Raw genomic sequence first — 19,607 nt, forward strand, 5'->3', positions numbered from 1 at the left:
ACTTCAAAGGGAGTACAATCATGATAGCCATGCTTTAAGTTTGTTCCAAACAGAATTTCCAATAAAAATTTCTTAAAGGGGTCATGCCATACTCTTTTTTTATTTTTATTTTTTATTATTATTATTATCTTCCCTGAGGTCCACTGATAATGTTAGTAAAGTTTTTTTTTTTTTTTTTTTGCACCAAATATATGATAACTTTCCACCCTGTCTCTGGCCCTTTGTATGAAACTTTCGGTTTTGGCCTCAGTGCCTCCTTAAAACTTCAACGTAAATGCCCACTGTTATGATTGGCTAACATCGTACAGCCCCTCGAATACAGCCATATTTGAAATTCAATCGGATGAGAATGAACAAGCTCCACAACATTATAAAACAAAATTTCAGTGTTTACACATAAACCATATCCAACACATTGCATCCGAATATATTAAACTGTTAACTTTTCACTGTTAACAGTCATGACATTTGAAACATTCATGAATGAAACTGGTTATTTATGGTTTTGTGATTGGGTACAAGTGTTTTTAACTGCCCCATCCTTCAATAACAGTTCCTTTGCAAAGCTTGAATCTTATTATGACATGATAGAAGCCGAAAAAAGCGCACATGTATAGTCCAAACCACGATGAACAAGATGCACACACATACAGTATCATCCTGCACTGATGCGCACATTGCCAGAAATGCATCAAAACGGTCAAAGATGTCCATCTAGTGCATTTTTACATACACCAACAATTTAAAAAGCGCAGATGGGTGCGAGAATGTGTCCTTCTGCTCAAAATAATAAAATGCAGCAGCTGAATGAAACAGAATCGGGTTTCATTTTCAGAGTTGAAAAAGAGTTGAGTCTTTTAAAAACGGTTCGAGATACAAGTTGTCTGTCTAGTGCAATTTGTGGCGGGGTGAGCAAGAGATAGGCACTGTGGGTGTGGCGTCAGGTCTAGGAGAGGGCATGTATTTAAAATAATAACCACAGTAAAATGGGGGAATAAAGTGTCCAAAGGGGAAAGCGTCCTTGCGGTGCATGGGGCTATGTGCATGAAGGGTAGTGCAGAGAGGGTAAGGTCCATGTGCTAGTGGGCGGGGTCCTCTTGAGCAGCCCGGCTTCCCTTGACCTTGGTGCTTTAGGGGAATAGCAGCCCGGCACCTTGGCCCGTCGGCCGCAATGCGTGCTCCAATCCCTGGTGTTGCATCTAATTCACGCTGGGGATCCAGGTTGGGGGTCCAGCGACAGTAGCGGTTTTAACCACCATGCAATTGCGTGGGGCCCTGGACATCGGGGGCCCCCCGCCCAAAGTAAGAAAGTTACGCACAAACTGCTTGAGGGTGACATGTTGTTCTGGGTACACACGTGAATATGCTGTTGTCTGCGGTCTCAGAGCGGTTCATGAAGTTCGGGTCAGTACATTTACAATTACATTTATTAATTTGGCAGATGCTTTTATCCAAACCGACTTACAAAAGAGGAAAACAAAAGCAAATCATCTTAAGGAGACAGTGGTATGAAAAGTGCCATACTACAAAGATTCACTAGCATCAGAATAGTATTCAAAACAGATTTTAATGCAACAAGAATTTTTTTTTATTATTATTATTAATGACTGGTTAAGTGCTCATGGAAAAGATGTGTTTTTAGTCTTTTTTGAAGACAAAGAGTGAGTCAGCTTCACGGATGGAGTTGGGAAGGTCATTCCACCATCGTGGGATGATGAAGCTGAAAGTCCGGGAAATTGTTTTGGTGCCTCTTTGTGTTGGTACAACAAGGCGACGTTCCTTAGCCGACCGCAGGCTTCTAGTGGGCACATAGCTCTGCATAAATGATTTTAGGTATGCTGGAGCAGACCCAGTGACTGTTCTGTATGCCAGAATCAGAGCCTTGAATTTGATATGTGCAGCAACTGGCAGCCAGTGAAGAGAGACAAGGAGTGGTGTAACATGCGCTCTCTATGGTTCATTAAAGACCAGACGTGCTGCTGCATTCTGGATCATTTGCAGAGGTCTAATTGCACATGCAGGGAGGCCTGCAATGAGAGCGTTACAGTAGTCCAGTCTAGTTATGACAAGTGACTGGACAAGCAGTTGTGTGGCATGATCAGAGAGGAAGGGTCTTATCTTCCTGATATTGTAGAGTGTAAATCTACATGATCTTGCAGTCTTTGAGAAGTGGTCTGTGAAATTTAGTTTGTAGTCGATGGTTACCCCTAGATTTTCTCCTAGATTGTTTTGGAAGGCGTTACTGTAGTTGCACCCAGCTGCACAGTGATGTTGTGTTCAACAGCAGGGTTGGCTGGAAAGACAAGGAGTTCAGTCTTGGCTGGGTTGAGTTGCAGGTGGTGTTCCTTCATCCAGGCCAAGATGTTTGCCAGGCAGGCTGAAATTCGATCAGTCACTGTGGTGTCGTTGGGCTGGAAAGACAAGTAGAGTTGCGTGTCATCAGTGTAGCAGTGGTAAGAGAAACCATGTGCCTGAATGATGGGTCCCAGTGATGTTGTGTATATAGAGAAGAGAAGTGGCCCAAACACGCTGGACAAAGGTCCTTGACTGCTGCATCGCATCTTGCTGTTTCTTCAGTGTCTCATGCAGGACTGGCACATTTTTAGACACTGCGTCAAGTTGAAAAGATCTTCAGGTTTCAAAAAGACATGCCGAGACACCTGCGTTCTGTTTCAGTCGTTGCGCTGCGTCTATTGTTTTTAGCGCAGGTGTAACAAAGATTTAGCATTCTGAACAAGTTCAGGCTGCAAAGAGGTGACTGTTACAATTTTTTACACTATTCCAGATTATTCTGCACCATGTAAAGTTTCAGCATTTAATAAACATCAGTGTTTTTGAACGTCTGCTCTAGTGTGCTGAGGGTCCGCCATGTCTTGTTTACTGTTATAATACTGTAACGAATGCTGCCTACGATGCTTACATAAAATACAGCCTTTTGCAACATGGTGAACAATACACTGCAGTGTCAGAATATGAGCTCCAGGTGAAAATAAATAAGACAGAAATATATTACTATTGAATACAACAAATCCTCAAAGTAATAATAATAACACTGTATCATATGACTATCTGGGCAACAATAAATAATTGTTGGGTTATAATATTAATATATACTGTAACAATTGAATTCCAAAATGTTACTAGGTGAAATAGTTGTGTACACCCTGTTCACAATAATAAATAAATAAATATATAAATTGTAAAAATATATGTAGGTAAATATTGCTTTTTTTTTTTTATCACTGTATTATGGAAAAACTAGAAAACATGCATGAATTATCTTTAATTAGATTTTTATTTCATTAAACATTTTGAATGTACTTGGCTACAACAGCTGATAGGGAGAATTTAAAATTATGATTTTTTTTAAGCAACATTTTTCAAAATGGGACCCCGGGTTGGTCGGTTGCATGGGGCCTCAGAAATCGTAAACCCGCCCTTGTCCGGCGACACGTCTAATTCATGCCGGACCCTCCCCGCTCTGTTCCTGGACCTGCAAGGACACCAGGGGGTTAGAGACTGGTCTCCCCATTGACATAGAGAAGTCGTGGAAGTAGAGAATGAGGCGTTTTTGCAGCTTGGTTTCAATAAATGCTTTTATTGCATTAGGGATTAAGTTTTGAGTTCTGAAATTTACAGTATGTTTTTATAGTAGAATGCCCCCTTATATGTCAAAATATCAAGGAAAATTTGATTCCTCATGACATCACACCTTTAAAAAGTGAGTTCCATATTATCATTATTATATTGCTCCACATTTTTCAGCCCTCCAAAGCTCTCGCAGTGGTTGGTAATGTCTTCAAAAGGAATAGGGCTTAGGGGGATGATCACTTATGAATGGAACGCACCCTAATTCATGTTGTTGGAAACATGTTTCCGGGGTCATTTATAGTGAATGAATTTTTGCGTCCACCTGCACTGTTTTGAAATGGTTCTTCCATGTATACATGCTCTAGACGGATGTCTTTTTTTCAGCATCTAACGCAGGAGCTGTGTTTTTTAGATGCAATATCAAGTTAAAAAGAATGTCAGCTTTTAAAAGCACGTCTCAAGACACCTGCATTATAATTACTCCATGCGATATAAGTAGTCCATGCAACTCGTGCATCATATTCCAAGTCTAGAGGTCATGAGCCCTAGCACACGTTACGAGTTAGTTTATCTGAAAATTGTACAGATGCAGTGGTACACAAATGCTGTCCAACATTTGACAGATTCAGATTTTGAAGGGAGGCTGTGTGATTCCTTGACTGCATGCATCAATCATAACATCAGTGTGTTGCTGCCAGTTACTGCATGATAATAAAGCACATAAAATGTACAAGATTAAAAAGAAAGTGCGGAAAATTTGTGCACCATTTCTGTCAGTTATACTTGGATTTAATCTAAGCGCAAACATGACATTTAGTGCAGAATTCTGAGTTCTGAACCTGTATTATTCAGGTTTAGATGTAGGCTACGTCCTTCTCATCTGTGTCACACACTACTTACATGTTGGTAGCAGACATTCTGAAAAAGATCTGTGAGGTCTTGTCCATGTGAATGTGCTTTGAAGCCGCACGTAGCAAAGTTTAAAAATCTTGTTTTAGCGCAGTTGTTGATTGACAATAGAACATTTAACCTAGAAATCTTTAGTTTCATCAGACTCAAAAAAAAAAAAATCTATCACATATCCATTATCGTTTGCATATACAATTATAACAGATGCTATACCCCCTAAATGTAGCCCTAGAACTGAAAAGAATGCAAATATGATGAAAAAAAAAGACCATGGCGGACATTTAAAAACTCTGTCCATCAGAGTGATAAAGATTGTTTTCTAGCGCAACCCGTATGGCAGATTATTTGTTTGAAGAGCAGAGAACAGCATTGCCTTTCTGTGTAATCCTTCCCAGTGATGTGGTCATAAATAATATGGGTTTTAGCATGACCATTTTCTCCAAATGTGTAAAAGCTTCATGAGCACTCAGTTTTCATTGACCGTGTGAGTTGTAACACCTTCTCCTGATTGGTCAACTTCAGGTAGATCGCCAAATCGGCTTGTTCAACCGCACACACCTCACGAATTCAAGCCGACAGCGGGCACATTTTTTAGACATTTTTAATAATTATCGGGAGGTCGTGAGCTGCTCGTAAGCTGCACAGCTCCACTAGTAATTCCTCTCACACGATGAGAGCCGCGATAACATGAGCACCAACGATTTCCACGCAATATCTCCCGACTGGAAAAAATCGGTCGGGAGCTCGCACGACAGCTGAAAATTGCACCGTGTACGCCCGCCTTATAATGTACGTTTTTATTCACTACCAAATCAAATATGGCAACATGTCAATAACATCAAACCTCATTGGTTCTTGAACCACACCTCATGACACAACAGCCAATGTGGTTTATTGTTATTGACATGTCGCCATATTTGTATACATATTTGATTAATTGATTTGATTTAATTTGATTTGAGAGTGAATAACGACTCAAATTACAGTCTGGTCTTCATAAAACAGGCATCATAAATCTTCAGAAGACTTGTAATGTCACATATAAGTTGCATGGACTACCCACTGCTATTGTATAGAGCGATCGCGACAATCTTTAAAAAATACTATTTTGTGTTCTGCAGAAAACAGAAAGTCATATGGGTATTGAACAACATGGATAAGTAAATAATGACAGAATTTTCAATTTGGGTGAACTATTCCTTTAAAATTCATTCTCAATTCAATTCTGAATTGCGCACACCCCTGCTGATCATACTGGGCTTTAATCAGTGCACTGGCTGTGACTCTCAGTGTTGCAGAGGAATGGGGTTGGGCTCCTTCCTCCTCCATTCACATGGCACATCAGAGGAAATATGATGGATATTCTTGAATCTAAGAGCAGAAAAGCACCCTCCCACTAATTACAAATATATTAAATGGACCTCTTACATGTGGCTGCCATAAACCTCTTTGATCTCCTGCTGATGCCTTGAGGAACTACAAAAGATGTTCCAGTTAAAAGGAGAAAAGTTATGGAGGAGGATATAGGAGAAGCCTGGGGGAGACAAGAGCAGGGAAGTTTACTGCACATATCTAATGCCAAATGAGCTATTCGTCCAACCTCCAGTTGCTTCTAGCTCTCAAATGCAGTTAAATAGAGTAATGTGACTTGCCTTGGGTTGAAGGTTCAATCTCAAGTGGTTGTGACTCAAGAAAAACTAAGTGTTACTCAAATCCCATTGCTAACCATGGTGCCCCTGAGCAAAACACTTAACCCAAGGTTGCTCCAGAAGTCGTTACCTGCAGTTACAGTAGTGATTTGGAGGTTAGGAAAGGACAAGAACTAATGAGATCTATCTCAGTTGTTTCACCTAGACATCAATGAGAATAAATAAATTCTGCTGAAGTGCCTTGCTTTTCTTCGTGTGAAAAAGACTTAAGTTATCCCACATGTGTCTTCACTAGAGTTTCAGAAGAGGTCTCAACAATGTTACAATCTGTGCATCGATTTGCCAGGATACCAAAGTTTGAGATTTTAATATGAACTCAAACATTTCTCATCATATTCTTCCAAGACCAAATGATCTGGGCTATGCTTTCCTTATTAATTTCAGTGCTCTGCACTCTTACAGTATGTCAGCAAATATCCAGCTTTTTCCTTAACACGGCAGTGTTCCATGATTCATTACGGAAGCCTGTTTTCGTTTTCCGATCCCCAGTGTTTTCACTCGCGTTTGTGTATGCAGTTCAGACAGAGAAATAAGATGTATTTTGTGAGATAATATATGTAAAGAAAGCCCTTGTTGAAGAGCTGTACAACCAGGGTCAAGACACAGCAACTACAGGCTCTCATTTCACAACTAGTATTGGTAAAAAGAGTCGTGATGACCATCTTTTGACAGTGCCTCACTCATCAAAGTTTAAGGAGTAGGTAGAAGCGATGAAGCGATGGCCCAAGGTTAGTTAAATTGATATCATTAACTACTTTGATTTGTTATGACAGCAAACAACCGCACAAGTTGTGCCTGAAATAATTTTCACTCCATCTAACCCTTAAAACGGTTATTGTTCTCCGTCTGGATCACTTGTTTCGGTAGTTTTTACATTACTACTTATGGAGACTGCAACCCAGTTCAGTGGCAATCAGAATTGTCAATGTGCCGCCCAGTTGTTGGACATGTTTCTATTGTTATTTTTCCTAAGGAATTTTAGGAGAAATAACTGAGACAAAGAGCACATTTACATGCAGAGCAATACGCTGATCACTGGGTCATTCTATAATTAGGGGTGCATTTAATTGTAAGATTAAAAAAGTAAAAGTTTTCCCCAAAACACAAATATGATATTGCATACAGTAGCCCTCATAAATTAAAAATATTTGCTATCAGTCAAACTCAAGTTAGTCTCGTTTTGGATATTTTTTTCAAAAAGCATGATGTTAGCTGCTTAATTTGTCGACCGTGTAATTTTTCATACTTTCCGAAATACCAAGAATTAACATAGCAACCTGATTTGATAGACTATGTGACCACTTACCAGAAGCAACAATTGTGGTCATTAACACTTTAAGGAAAAAATATTTAGAGTGATAATAGCTCTTTAGTTTCACAAATACAGTTCAGTGGTCATCGCATTTTCTCTAGCAAGTCAAATTTTTATGTGCTGCTTTGGAAGAAAATTATCTAGAGAGACAAACCACAACTCTGGAAACCATTTGATACTATAAATGTGCATGAAGCAACACATATATATACACATACATATATTTTATGTAAAAACTCATGGTAACATAGTTGACCATACAGAAAAATACTTGACACAGGTAACACAGCTGACCGGAAATGAGAAAGTATAGAGGCAAAATGAGCCATGTTAACAGGCTATACTGAAGGCTAACTGTGTCAGTTGTTGTTATTATTTTTTATTTTTTTATTAAGAATAATTTCATCAAAACATTGTTTTGAAGTTACTAAACTGAACATGATTTCAAAATGTTCTAAATGACTGCTCAACTAGTGTTGTTTTATTCTTACAAATTGTGTTTTTAATTGAACATTTATTATCAAGTCTTGATATCTGTATAACATGTGCATGAAATGTCAACTGTTACCTGTTGTCCACTATTTTATACAGGGTAACATAGTTGACAGGTAACACAGTTGATTGGACTGGAAACACAGTTGATTGGGAACATAGTTTACATTTTTTTTTTTTTTTATAATTTTGGGCACATACTCAACATGGAGGCTTAGAACTACTGAGCACATGCTACCTTTGGTGCATAATTTTTAGTGTTTTTTTTTCATGTAAAAATTTGAAGTAATAATACTTAGTAACACTGTTGACAGCCAATTAATCCACTCTTGACCCATGCTTGTTTATTTTTTTGTTTTTTTTGTTTTGGGTTTTTTTATATTTAAGAAAAAGAGATTGAGCATAACTTTAAGTCTTTTATCCACATGTTTCCTGAAGGAAATTATACCACATTGTGCAAGTGATATTAGAACAAACCGTTCCTTTTAGAAGTGGGTTTCCAATGGGTAACTTAGTTGACAATGATTTTTCTCTCAAACATAAAATTAGGTTTATGACAATAAACACTTATTACTTTTTGTAGTGCATGAAGTGTATTGATTATCTAATCTATCTGAAGGTTAACATATGAAATATATATATATATATATATATATATATATATATATATATATATATATATATATATATATATGTTTGAGGTCATTTTCATGCATATTTACAAAGTAGAATGACCAACTCTATAAAATGGGACAGCTGAATACCAAGGTTATATGTGATATACACCTTCTTTTTGAACAAAATAGATTGCTTTTCCAACATATAATAATGTTATTTGAAAACAATGTAATTATGTAAAAAGAAAATAAGCAATGGTACTATGATGAAAGTATGTTAAATATATTTCCCACGGACCTGAAATGTACTCGCAATATAGAACGACTCAACTTTCAGGGTTAGGGTTAGGTCATTTATCATCTATAAAAAAAAAAACTGAAAAAAAAATGACAACCTCAGAAACCCATGTTTGAGATTTAACATTTTTTTTTTTTTTTTTTTTAATTCCCTGCTTTTGATGTCAAAACGTAAACAGGCATGCACTCAACACTTGTGCACATTAGATAAGATTAGGTGTTTACTGTGCGTGCAATGCAAAATCAGGATAAAGGGCATGCATGTGTCGATCGGTTTATGCTTAAACCGTTTATGATCTTACCCCGAAAAGCTTAAGGCGTTTACTCGACCACACACATTTTTGGCTAATTAAGCATAATCGTGCTAAGTAAATGAAGCATAACTCTATAAAGCTCCTGAGATGTGAAAGAGCAATACAATTTCCCTTTGGGATCTGCTAAGTAGTACATCAGAGGATCTTAATTATTCTTATAGAGCGTTTAAGGGCAATATACAGCCATTGATGACTCGAGTCAAGTCACGTTAAGACCACCATTGTCATGCGCATACAGAAAGAGGTTACACTGACTGTACAGTTAAATTCTTACTGTGCTTACCTACTTTACATTATTGAAGCAGCACTGGTACAGAGTGTTAAACAAACTGACCCTTGGCCCAATCTCAGGGTGACAATTTAATTACGTGCTCCTGCAGGATTAATGCACTTCATATTAGCCAAGAGAATGAATAAATATTCCTCATTCTCATCCTCCCGATTCTGTGAGAATATTGCTGTCAAGTGTAATTTAGTATGTAGATGGGATGAATAAATCTTGATGGGGACTAAATCAGATTGTATTAACTAATAATTTTTGTGTGAAATTGTGTAGTACCCGGTGTCAGACATCTGAAATGTTTTCAGACCTGAATATATTTTGCAGGATTATTGATTCATAGTGATCTTAGAGCTCCACATTGTGGTTGATGCTGGAAGAAGTATGCAGTTGCTGTGTCTTGACCCTGGTTGTACAGCTCTTCAACAAGGGCTTTGTTTACATATATAATCTCACAAGAAACATCTTACTTCTCTGACTGATTGTGAATTTGAGCTTAAATACCGAGACGGGTGCATGAATTGGATTCATATCAGAAAAGGGTAAAACCTCTCACAGTTTTCCGAGTAATCTCCCTGAGATTAACGTACTGAAAAAAACTGTAAAACCATTCCCTCCATTTCTAATCCCTCTTATCTTCAAAAGCACCTTCCCATTTCTCAGCTGGTTTCACTCAGCGGGAGGAAGATCATGGCTACATTTATGACCGGCTTTAAATCAGTCTGTGGACTCTTTTCAGAGACTATGATGCTTAATTTAGCAGGTTAAATCTAGGATGCTAACTAAAAGCTACATTTTTTTGTAAAAATAAATAAATAAATAAATAAAATACAAATAAAATACATTACTTAAAAAAGCTAACTTTTTATTTTAAATTCTGAAGTGATTTAAAGTATCTTAATATCACTGTACTTTATTTTATATTACCCTGGCATTAACAAAAAAATCCAGTCAACACTACTGTGATGGTGTTTTAAATACAGCTGCTGAGAGAGTGACAGTACATTTGGCATATTTCTCACTTCTAACTGCCATCCATCTCTCTCTATTTTTATTTTATTTATATAATTATTTTTTCTAAAAAAAAATTTAAAGTCATGGAAACATTACAACTGATTTTTTTTTTTTTTTTTTTTTTGATGTTTTGTTTATTGTTTATTGTTTTGTTTTGTTTATTGAAATTCACATTATTCTCCATGCTTATTGTCATTAGATTCTCAGCAGATTTAAATTTTTATTTATTTTATTTTATTTGTTTACTTTCGCATTTTGTTTTGTATTGTTTTGTTTTTTGTAATTCCCTTTATTCCATCCATCCATCTTGTATAGCCACTTGTCCTATGTAGGGTCGTGGGTAGTGCTGATGCCTGTCCCAGCTGTCTCGGGCCAGAGGCAGAGCAACACCCTGGACAGGTGTCCAGTCCATCACAGGGCTAACACACACAGGCATACACATTCACACTCTCACTCACATCTATGGGCAGTTTAGAGACTCCAGTTCACTTAACCTGCATGTTTTTGGACTGTGGGAGAAACAGGAGCACCTGGAGGAATAATTCCCATTATCCTCCATGCTTATTCTCCGCAGATTTTTTATTTATTTTTATTTGCAGTCATGTGTCTAAATGTTTTACTTTTGCATTTTGTTTTGTCTTTTTTTTATTTAATTTAAAAAATTTGTTTTTTTTATTTTATTTATTTTATTTTTTATTTTATCACACGAGCAAGAATGCGATATGGCCGTATATCGGCACTGCTGTGATTCGGCAGGGCCTCGTGCCATAGGTAATCACAGCAGTGCTGATTTAGGGCCATATAGCACGATTGCGAGTGTGATATTGCTTATATACAACAGTTCAATGAACAAGAGTACGAAAACTGAGTACAGTTACAAAAAACGCATTTGTGCATGGAACTACTTTCTTACGAGACGGATCAGAATCTGCCGTTGCGTCCAAGCCTTCATTAGTAATTCAAAAATTTCACTTTAGAACTAAAATCACAGCTTGGGCTGTTTCTACCAAGTTATTGGAGAAACAAGGATGTGTATGTGTGTGTGTGTGTGTGTGTGTTGTGTGGGAGAGAGAGAGAGAGAGAGAGAGAGAGAGATAGAGAGATATGGAGCGTGTGCGATCACCTGTTGATGATGCTGTAGTCTGTTAGTCAGCTTTCTGAAAATAATGTCATTTTGGTGAAATTCATCCTATTTTCTCAGTGGAAAAGTAGCCATCCAAGCTGGGGTATTCCTCTCTATTTCGCGGTAGCTGGTGTGCAAATGTCTTTCACTATAGAAACCGCAATCTTCTCCGCCATTTTTTCCTCTCCAATGTGGAAAGTCTGGTAAGAGGTAAGCACCTTGAGTTTGTGTAATTAATCAGTCTGTTGTGTCTCTCAGCTGTGATGAGCCTTAATGCTGAAGTTTTTAGTTTAAAGCTGCTTAAAGCTATTTCCTAGCTTTAGTAGTGTAGTAGTAATATGAGCAATCACGGAGCGCTGTTAAATATAAACACTGAGTGACACTGACTCACTTCACGTCACCAACTGGCTCATATTACACACAAAAATGGTCTTTTGCCTCCACCTGCTGGCTAACATATGTAATGTCACAATATTAAATGTAAAGAGACAGATGGCTCTTAACACATATGCACTGCTCTTACACTTTAGTTTAGAATGACACGAACACAAGCGGAGTGATACACACAGTGAAGCATCCGAGTGCTGATGGTGTGAGACCATCAGTACTCATGGAACATCTCTCGTCCAATCAGATTCGAGGACCGGAACTAACGGTTTTATATATCTATATATATATATATATATATATATCAAATTCCCATCATTATCCATGCTTATTCTGATTAGATTCTCAGCAGATTTTTTTTCATGTGTCTGAATGTTTTACTTTTGCGGGGTTTTTTTTTTTTTTTGTAATTCCCATTATTCTCCATGCTTATTCTCATTAGAATCTTAGTAAAAAATTACTGTAATACAATTATTTTTATTATTATTATTATCATCATCAATTTTTTTTATTTATTTTTTTATTGTTATTATTATTATTATTAAGAATTATTAAAATTATTATACAGGTATTACAACAAACACTACCATAGTGTATGTTTACAATTTAAGTGGCTAATATATCATTCTTTAATTACATTATTTATACTCATTAATTTCTCAGAACACTGTAATGAGAATAGGATGATGATGATTAGTCCTATGACAAATCTCATTACAAATCTATATAGTCCCAAAAATAGGCTTCTTTTTATTGAAGCAGCAAATAATTTCATTATTTTTATTTTGGGGTGAATTAGGGCCTTGGTTTTGTAAGAGTCGCCATTTTCTCTTGTTCTATCCCTCTGTGTCCCTCTCTTTCTCACCTGGAGTGTCTGTCCATCTTGCCATGACCTTTTCGTAATCTTGTTCCAGTCTGACGATCAGTCAAGTGCTGCAGTCTATCCTACTGAATAATATTTTACATCAAAAAAACTGACAATAGCGCATAACTACCTAGAGGTGCTGGTGTCCTCTACAACAAAAGAAGAAAAAGCTAGCATCCATGAATATCAAGATTACATACGATAGCATTGATATACTGATATGCTCACACTGGACACACTGATGAACATTTGTATTTGTGTGCAAATATTAAATTAAGGAATATTTCACCCAAAAATGAAATTTTGTCATCATTTACCACACACCTTATGTCGCTCCAAACCCAAATGTCTTTTTCTACTTTCTAACTTAAAAGAATGTTCATATTGTTCTATTCCATACAATGAATGCATACAGTTGTCAGGGACTGTCAAATTTGTAAATAGAGCCATAAAAGCACCATAAAGGTCTATATGTTTTATACATGACAAGGCTTCTGAAGCCATATGGTGAAATTTAAGTGATTACTTACTGATTATCTTCACATCCACTGTAGCTCTCAAGTCTAATTCACACTTCTGCATATATTTAAACTGTGTATTCAGTCACAAGACCAAATCAAAGGTGTTGTTGATGTTAAAACTTGGCGCAATGCTTCTTGACACATCTAGGTTGAATATGTATGAATAAGATTTTACATCAGGTGAACTATTCCTTTAATACCAGATTCCTAGTCTAAATCTCTACCTTTCATTTCATCTTCAGTCCTTCTGCGTTGCCGTGAAACTGCCCGTCACTGTACTATGGTGCCATGTGCCATCTATATGAAGCACACTCGATTATTTCAAGACCATCTGCCATCATGCTGAATATCAGCTCCATTGAACTGAGCAATAGGGAGCAATACTGTCTTCATTATAAGTTCTATTATTTGAGGGAAGCATCTCGGTTGGGTGGATTAAAATGAAGGTTATCGAGGGACACTCCTAAAGAGAAATAAAAATGCTCTCTGCAACACCTCTGTCTCATCAAAGGGCTCCATGCTTGATGCTTTCTCTATTTCTCAGAGCCATTATTTGTTGGAATATTCGTGTGTCTGTGTGTGCTCTCAGATGACTGACTCTGCAAGGGATATGACAGTCCATTAGATCAGTCAGACCCAAATGACTGTTTAAATAGCAATTCGGTGTTCTCATAATGTGATTCTTTGCACTCTAGAACTCTCTCATGCTTTCTCTCTCTTTCCCCATTAAAAGGTTATTATAGTCAATGTATCATCAGTTTATCTATTTACAGTCTTTAGATTGATTTAAGCTGCTCGTTAATGTATCTAGTTCTCACCTCATAAAAAAAATAAAAAAATAATAAAAAATTAAAACAAACTCTTTCCGGGCTATTGCTTTTCTTCTTCATCATCTTCTTCTTCTTCTTCTTCTTTTTCTTCTTCTTCTCCTTCTTCTTTTATTGAAAAAATATATAAGGTAAAAGGCTGCAGTTTGACTCTAATTGGTATAAAACTTTGAGAGTCCCTTGTTAATGTACACAGTTAATGGTACTTGTAATAATTATATATATATATATATATATATATATATATATATATATATATATATATATATATATATATATATATATATATATACAAACTGGAAGACAATTTACACAAAAGATCTACAAGTTTAGCTCAACTCCAGTATAATAGTTCCCCCCAAAATGTAATTTTTGTCATCATTTACTTAATTAATATCATTCTCATGTCAATTTCAGATATTAAACATGAGAATTGTGACATTTATATTTCCAAATTATTAAAATGGAATTCAGACTCTGAAGAATATCATGTGACCTTTCACTGTTCTTGAGAATTTATAAAAAAGTAGCTACTCTGCATTATCCACAAGATGGTGCTGTTGTTTTTGCCAAATTGCCATTTTAAAAAAAAAATTATTGAAACAGATCCCACAAAACAAACATGTCTTTTTTCACCATTATATTTCCCAAATCTCTCATCTCTCTTGCTTTTAGAAAACACTGTAATTTGTCATGTTTAAGGTAGGATAGATACTGTAAATATGGTCAGCACTGTTTCTGGTATCTTGCTCGCTGCAGTCGGATCTTGAAAAGTACATTTTCACAGCTATTTTGAGCTAAAACAACCCACATGCTGATAGCCACATACTGACAGCTAACTGAATAAATTGCACATTATTAGAAGGATAAGACTATACATTATCATTCTCTGCCTCTCTGTTCCCTTAACAACACAGTCTGAAGTGGTGTAAAACATGGTAATGCAATCTATCATAAGAATTCTGTATGTATACTTAACAATACAGTCTCTCGCAGTATAAAACATGGTAATATGATCATATATTCATGTTTCAAAAAGATGGAAATTGTTTTTTGTGGTGTATATAGGAGGGAAAACCAGGACGACTGCATCACATTTGCTCCCAGCACCTGATGGATTTGATGCAACTCTCAAACACTGGCACAAAAGCTATTTAGGATTTGAGCCTAAACCCTGGGTGTAAGATTAAAATGAAATTGAAGTTTGGATCCCATTTATGATCCTGAATATGAGAAGAAAGTGATGCCAATCTGTAATGAGATTGGATGTTGCCAGCTTTTCTCTCCATCTTCTAAGTGAGAAACTTAAATAGGATGCAGAGATTGTTACTTTTTGTTTAGAATGTCCTTGTATCCTATTATATAGTATCAGAGTATACATGCATGCAAATATTAGGCAATATTACTATATAAATAGTATATAAATTATATTATTAGTGTCTAATAATAATAATAATAATAATAATAATATAAATCAAAAATTGACAGCGATTGTTCCTTTTTTCCTCTTGAACATCCTATTTTATGTAAATACACATGCATGCAATTATTATAAGACACTGTTTTTATATTGCAAAAAAATCCTAAATATCTTGTCTAATGTACATCATTAGATCCAGTGTTGCTTCAACAAAATTAAACTAAATTCAACGTTAAAGGGATAGTTCACCCAAAAATTCATAATTTACTCACTCTCATGCCATCCCAGGTGTGTATGACTTTCTTCTGCTGAACACAATAAAAGATTTTTAGAAGAACATCTGATCTCTGTAGGTCCATACAATACAAGTGAATGGTGACTAAAACTTTGAAGCTCCAAAAAGCACATAAAGGCAGCATGAAAATTAATCCAGAGGTTAAATCTATATCTTCAGAAGCGATATGATAGGTTTGGGTGAGAAACAGATCAATATTTAAGTCTTTTTTCCTATAAATTCTCTTCCCTGCCCAGTAGGTGGCGATATGCACGAAGTAAGTGAATCGGCAAAAACAAAAGAAGAACAATGTGAAAGTAAAGTTGGAGATTTATAGTAAAAAAGGACTTAAATATTGATCTGTTTCTAACCCAAACCTATCATATAGCTTCTGAAGACATTGATTTAACCACTGGAGTCATGTGAATTACTTATATGCTGCCTTTATGTGCTTTTTGGAGCTTCAAAGTTTTGGTCATCAGGTTAAGTAAATAATGAGAGAATTTTCATTTTTGGGTGAACTATCCCTTTAAATCACAAGTCCAACTATCGCGACGGCATGGCTTATGAATATTAATGAGCTCTTGCTGACGTTCGGTTGTAGTCTTCCAATGACGAACACTTTAAATACGAATATTAAATATGTAATAAGGACGTTCCGGAGTCGACCTCCAATTCCAAAGGATTGGCTCATGCATATTAATTACGAATCCTTCGCCATAGTTTGATTTTTAAACTCGCTTGTTTACAGACCATCAGGAAAATCAAATATATTGTAAAGCACCCCTTTCTGGACCACACTAATGGTTTCGTCTTTTCCGTGATAGTAGGTCTTTCTCCGGTTCTTCACCTTCGGAGAAAGCGGATTTGTTTGTTAAAAAATAAATAATAATAATTAAAAAAAAGAAGCCCAGCAGAGGTTAAGAGGTTCGGTCTCTCTTTTCCGAGCACGAGCAGGATTGTCAAGCCGCCAAACTGGACCCGTTCAGAATGACCATGTTTAAAGGGAAACGTCGAAATCACCGGTGTGAGTTTCTTTGACCTTTAACTTGGGGAATATTTGTTGCTTTGCATTAAATGTGCTTTGCATATTTAGCTAAATGCAACTATTTTCGTAGAAACTATGCGTACTAACATGATATTTACAGAATAGGGGAGACCGGGGCTAGTTGTCACACGGGATGTTCAGTTGTCACAAAGGCTATACCTGAGTAACTCTAAGGTTTTGAGTCAAAAGTGCAACGCGTTTTTTTTTTTTTTTTTTTTTTCTAGCAGTGGGTTTGTATGTTGTTTTAGTCCAAAACCCTCTTAAATTTGAATGGTTTTGTGAGTTTTATCCTCCAAATGGAAAAATTCAAGATCATATTTTTGCTGTGGACTACTGTAGCTGTTGGGTAAACAAGCGAACACAATAAAATCACACAGACATAACAATCGGGCAACTATAATACATGACGGTAGGAAGACTGTGACTGTGTTCTTAGGACAAGGGTACTTTACAGAAACGTGATATCGGGGCAAGTTGTCACGATTTTTATTAGTGCAAGATGTCACATTTGTGTTTAAAATGCTATAAATTTAGCCAAAACAATGGTTTGATCTTTGGTTTGACTTTTTTCATGATTTCTGCTTCATGCTTTTTTTTTTTTTTTTTTTTTTTTTTTCAGTTTCATAATTGTGTTGCTGTTTAAATTTAGCTGAAAGGTCTAATAGGCTATTTAATGACAGGTTTTGTGACAACTTATCCCATATTGTGTGACAACATGCCTCAAGTTTGTCATAGCCATTGTCAAGATATCACATGTACTTACTGAATAGACTTGGTCTGTTAAGATGCATGTCGGCAAATTCGCCTTGTTGTGCATGAGGAGTGATACACATGTTTACAAGCGACTGACATACAGTACCACAGGAAGGTATGACACATCCTCAGAATGGACAATACATTATACAAATGTTTCGATTAATTTTAGAATCCATACATCTGATGTCTGATTTTGTTTGTATGTTACCATCTTTTAAATCCCTTGAGAATTCTACTGTGTAAGTTATTACTGTAGATAATGTTCATGTTTTGATATTTTGCATTAGCTATGCAGAAGCCGAACTAATCCTGCTTGAGGTAATGGACTGTGACAATGTTCTTTTCTAATGTCATATAGCCAGAATACTTTGAGCTACTTAATATGTTTCATCAAAAGCAAATTTGCCTTAATGGCACTTTCATGACCATTCTCCTCTTCTTCCTTCTCCTCCTCCTCATCTTCACCCTCCTCCTTCGCCATTATCATCATCATCATGACAGACCTGTGCAGATGATCCATTACACTTGAAAACGGAACTGGGCTATAGTAGCACATGATTTATAACACTAGTGTGAAAAATCTTCACATAGCTCTTTCCATATAAAGACAGTTCATAGTGACCAAGGCTGACACACTCAAAAAAAAAAAAAAAAAAAAATACATTAAAGTACCATAAAAGCAAGTGTCTTTTTACCAGACTCAGTTAAGGTTAAAGTTTTTAATGAGTAAAATGTATCTCCCTAACATAAAACTTTAACCTAAACCTAACCAATAGTGTTTTAAAAGCAAATGGAAGTAAACAAAACAGACATCCTTACTCTAAACCAGTGGTGGGCCGTGCATTTAAAGTCTAGGCCTTCAGTGTGATTCATGCCATTAAGAAAACACAGTTTCATCATACATCATACATTATGTCGCAGCTAACTAGTAATACCAATTGACATTTTAAAAACACATCCACGCACGAAAGCCAGAACTTGAAACGACACTTGATGCTCAAGCAAGCCTAATTTTAACTGCAGCATGACTCTTTTGTGAAATGAACGTCAAAAATCATAATTTTTCATATGAATCTACCAAGGAGGTCTATAATACCTGGAAAAAAATCAGTCTAATAATATTTGCGATTTAAATGTTGCTTGCAATAAATTTTGTTTCGTCGGTACACGGTTATGCTGTGTTCCATTCAAGTTGGATGAAGGATATTCCTACTTGATATCTCCGACCATAAATTCCATTCCCTGATATTCGGAACTGCAATGCTCCCGTTAGCTTAGCAGGGGTTTGACTCTCATTAGAGATGTCTCCTAGCAACCCAACTGATAAACAATGCTGCAGCGCTAGCATTTGTGCTTCAGGTTTACGATTATCAAAAGAGATTATAATTTTATACACCTGTTTCTGCAGGCGTTTTTTTAAACAAGCTTTAATAACATGTAATGTTGAAACGAACTCATTTATCGATATTACTTAATAAAGTGAATGTTTATCACTTACTTTGTATATCTCCCTGAGTGTCGACATGTTTGTGTGACATCATGCTCCCTGCATCTCGGCGAAATCAGAGTTGAGAATTTCTGCACGAGCCTACAAGTTGTAATTCTGATTCAAGATGCATTCCATTGCACTTTTCCAAGTAGAAAGTTGTAAAATCTGACTTTCCGAGTTGAATGGAACGCAGCACTACTTTTCAAAACTTGATCCGACACTGAATGCTCAAGCAGCCTAATTTACACTTAAAAAACTCCTGATGTTGCTATAGCAATGCAAAAAGCACTTACCAATTTACTTGAAGTGAAAATCAGTCCGCCTTTCCTGTTTAATAAATTAAGCAATCACACGGTCATGCA

General features: G+C 36.3%; 1 protein-coding gene across 6 annotated transcripts in view; it reads left to right on the top strand.

The window, feature by feature from the left end:
* The window catches only part of LOC127431819 (RNA-binding Raly-like protein), a 195,985-nt gene that overhangs the window by 139,819 nt on the left and 36,559 nt on the right, over positions 1-19,607 (top strand). Inside the window, exon 1 of one of the 6 annotated variants that reach the window (XM_051682395.1) lies at positions 16,687-16,979. The exons of the other annotated variants lie outside the window; for them this stretch is intronic. Within the exon in view, the coding sequence (XP_051538355.1) occupies positions 16,943-16,979 (37 nt within the window). The 5' untranslated portion in view covers positions 16,687-16,942. Of the gene's footprint in view, positions 1-16,686; positions 16,980-19,607 lie in introns of those variants that run through there. 6 annotated transcript variants of the gene reach the window in all.

This window comes from Myxocyprinus asiaticus, chromosome 41 (assembly GCF_019703515.2).
Source record: "Myxocyprinus asiaticus isolate MX2 ecotype Aquarium Trade chromosome 41, UBuf_Myxa_2, whole genome shotgun sequence".
NCBI classification, from domain to species: domain Eukaryota; kingdom Metazoa; phylum Chordata; class Actinopteri; order Cypriniformes; family Catostomidae; genus Myxocyprinus; species Myxocyprinus asiaticus.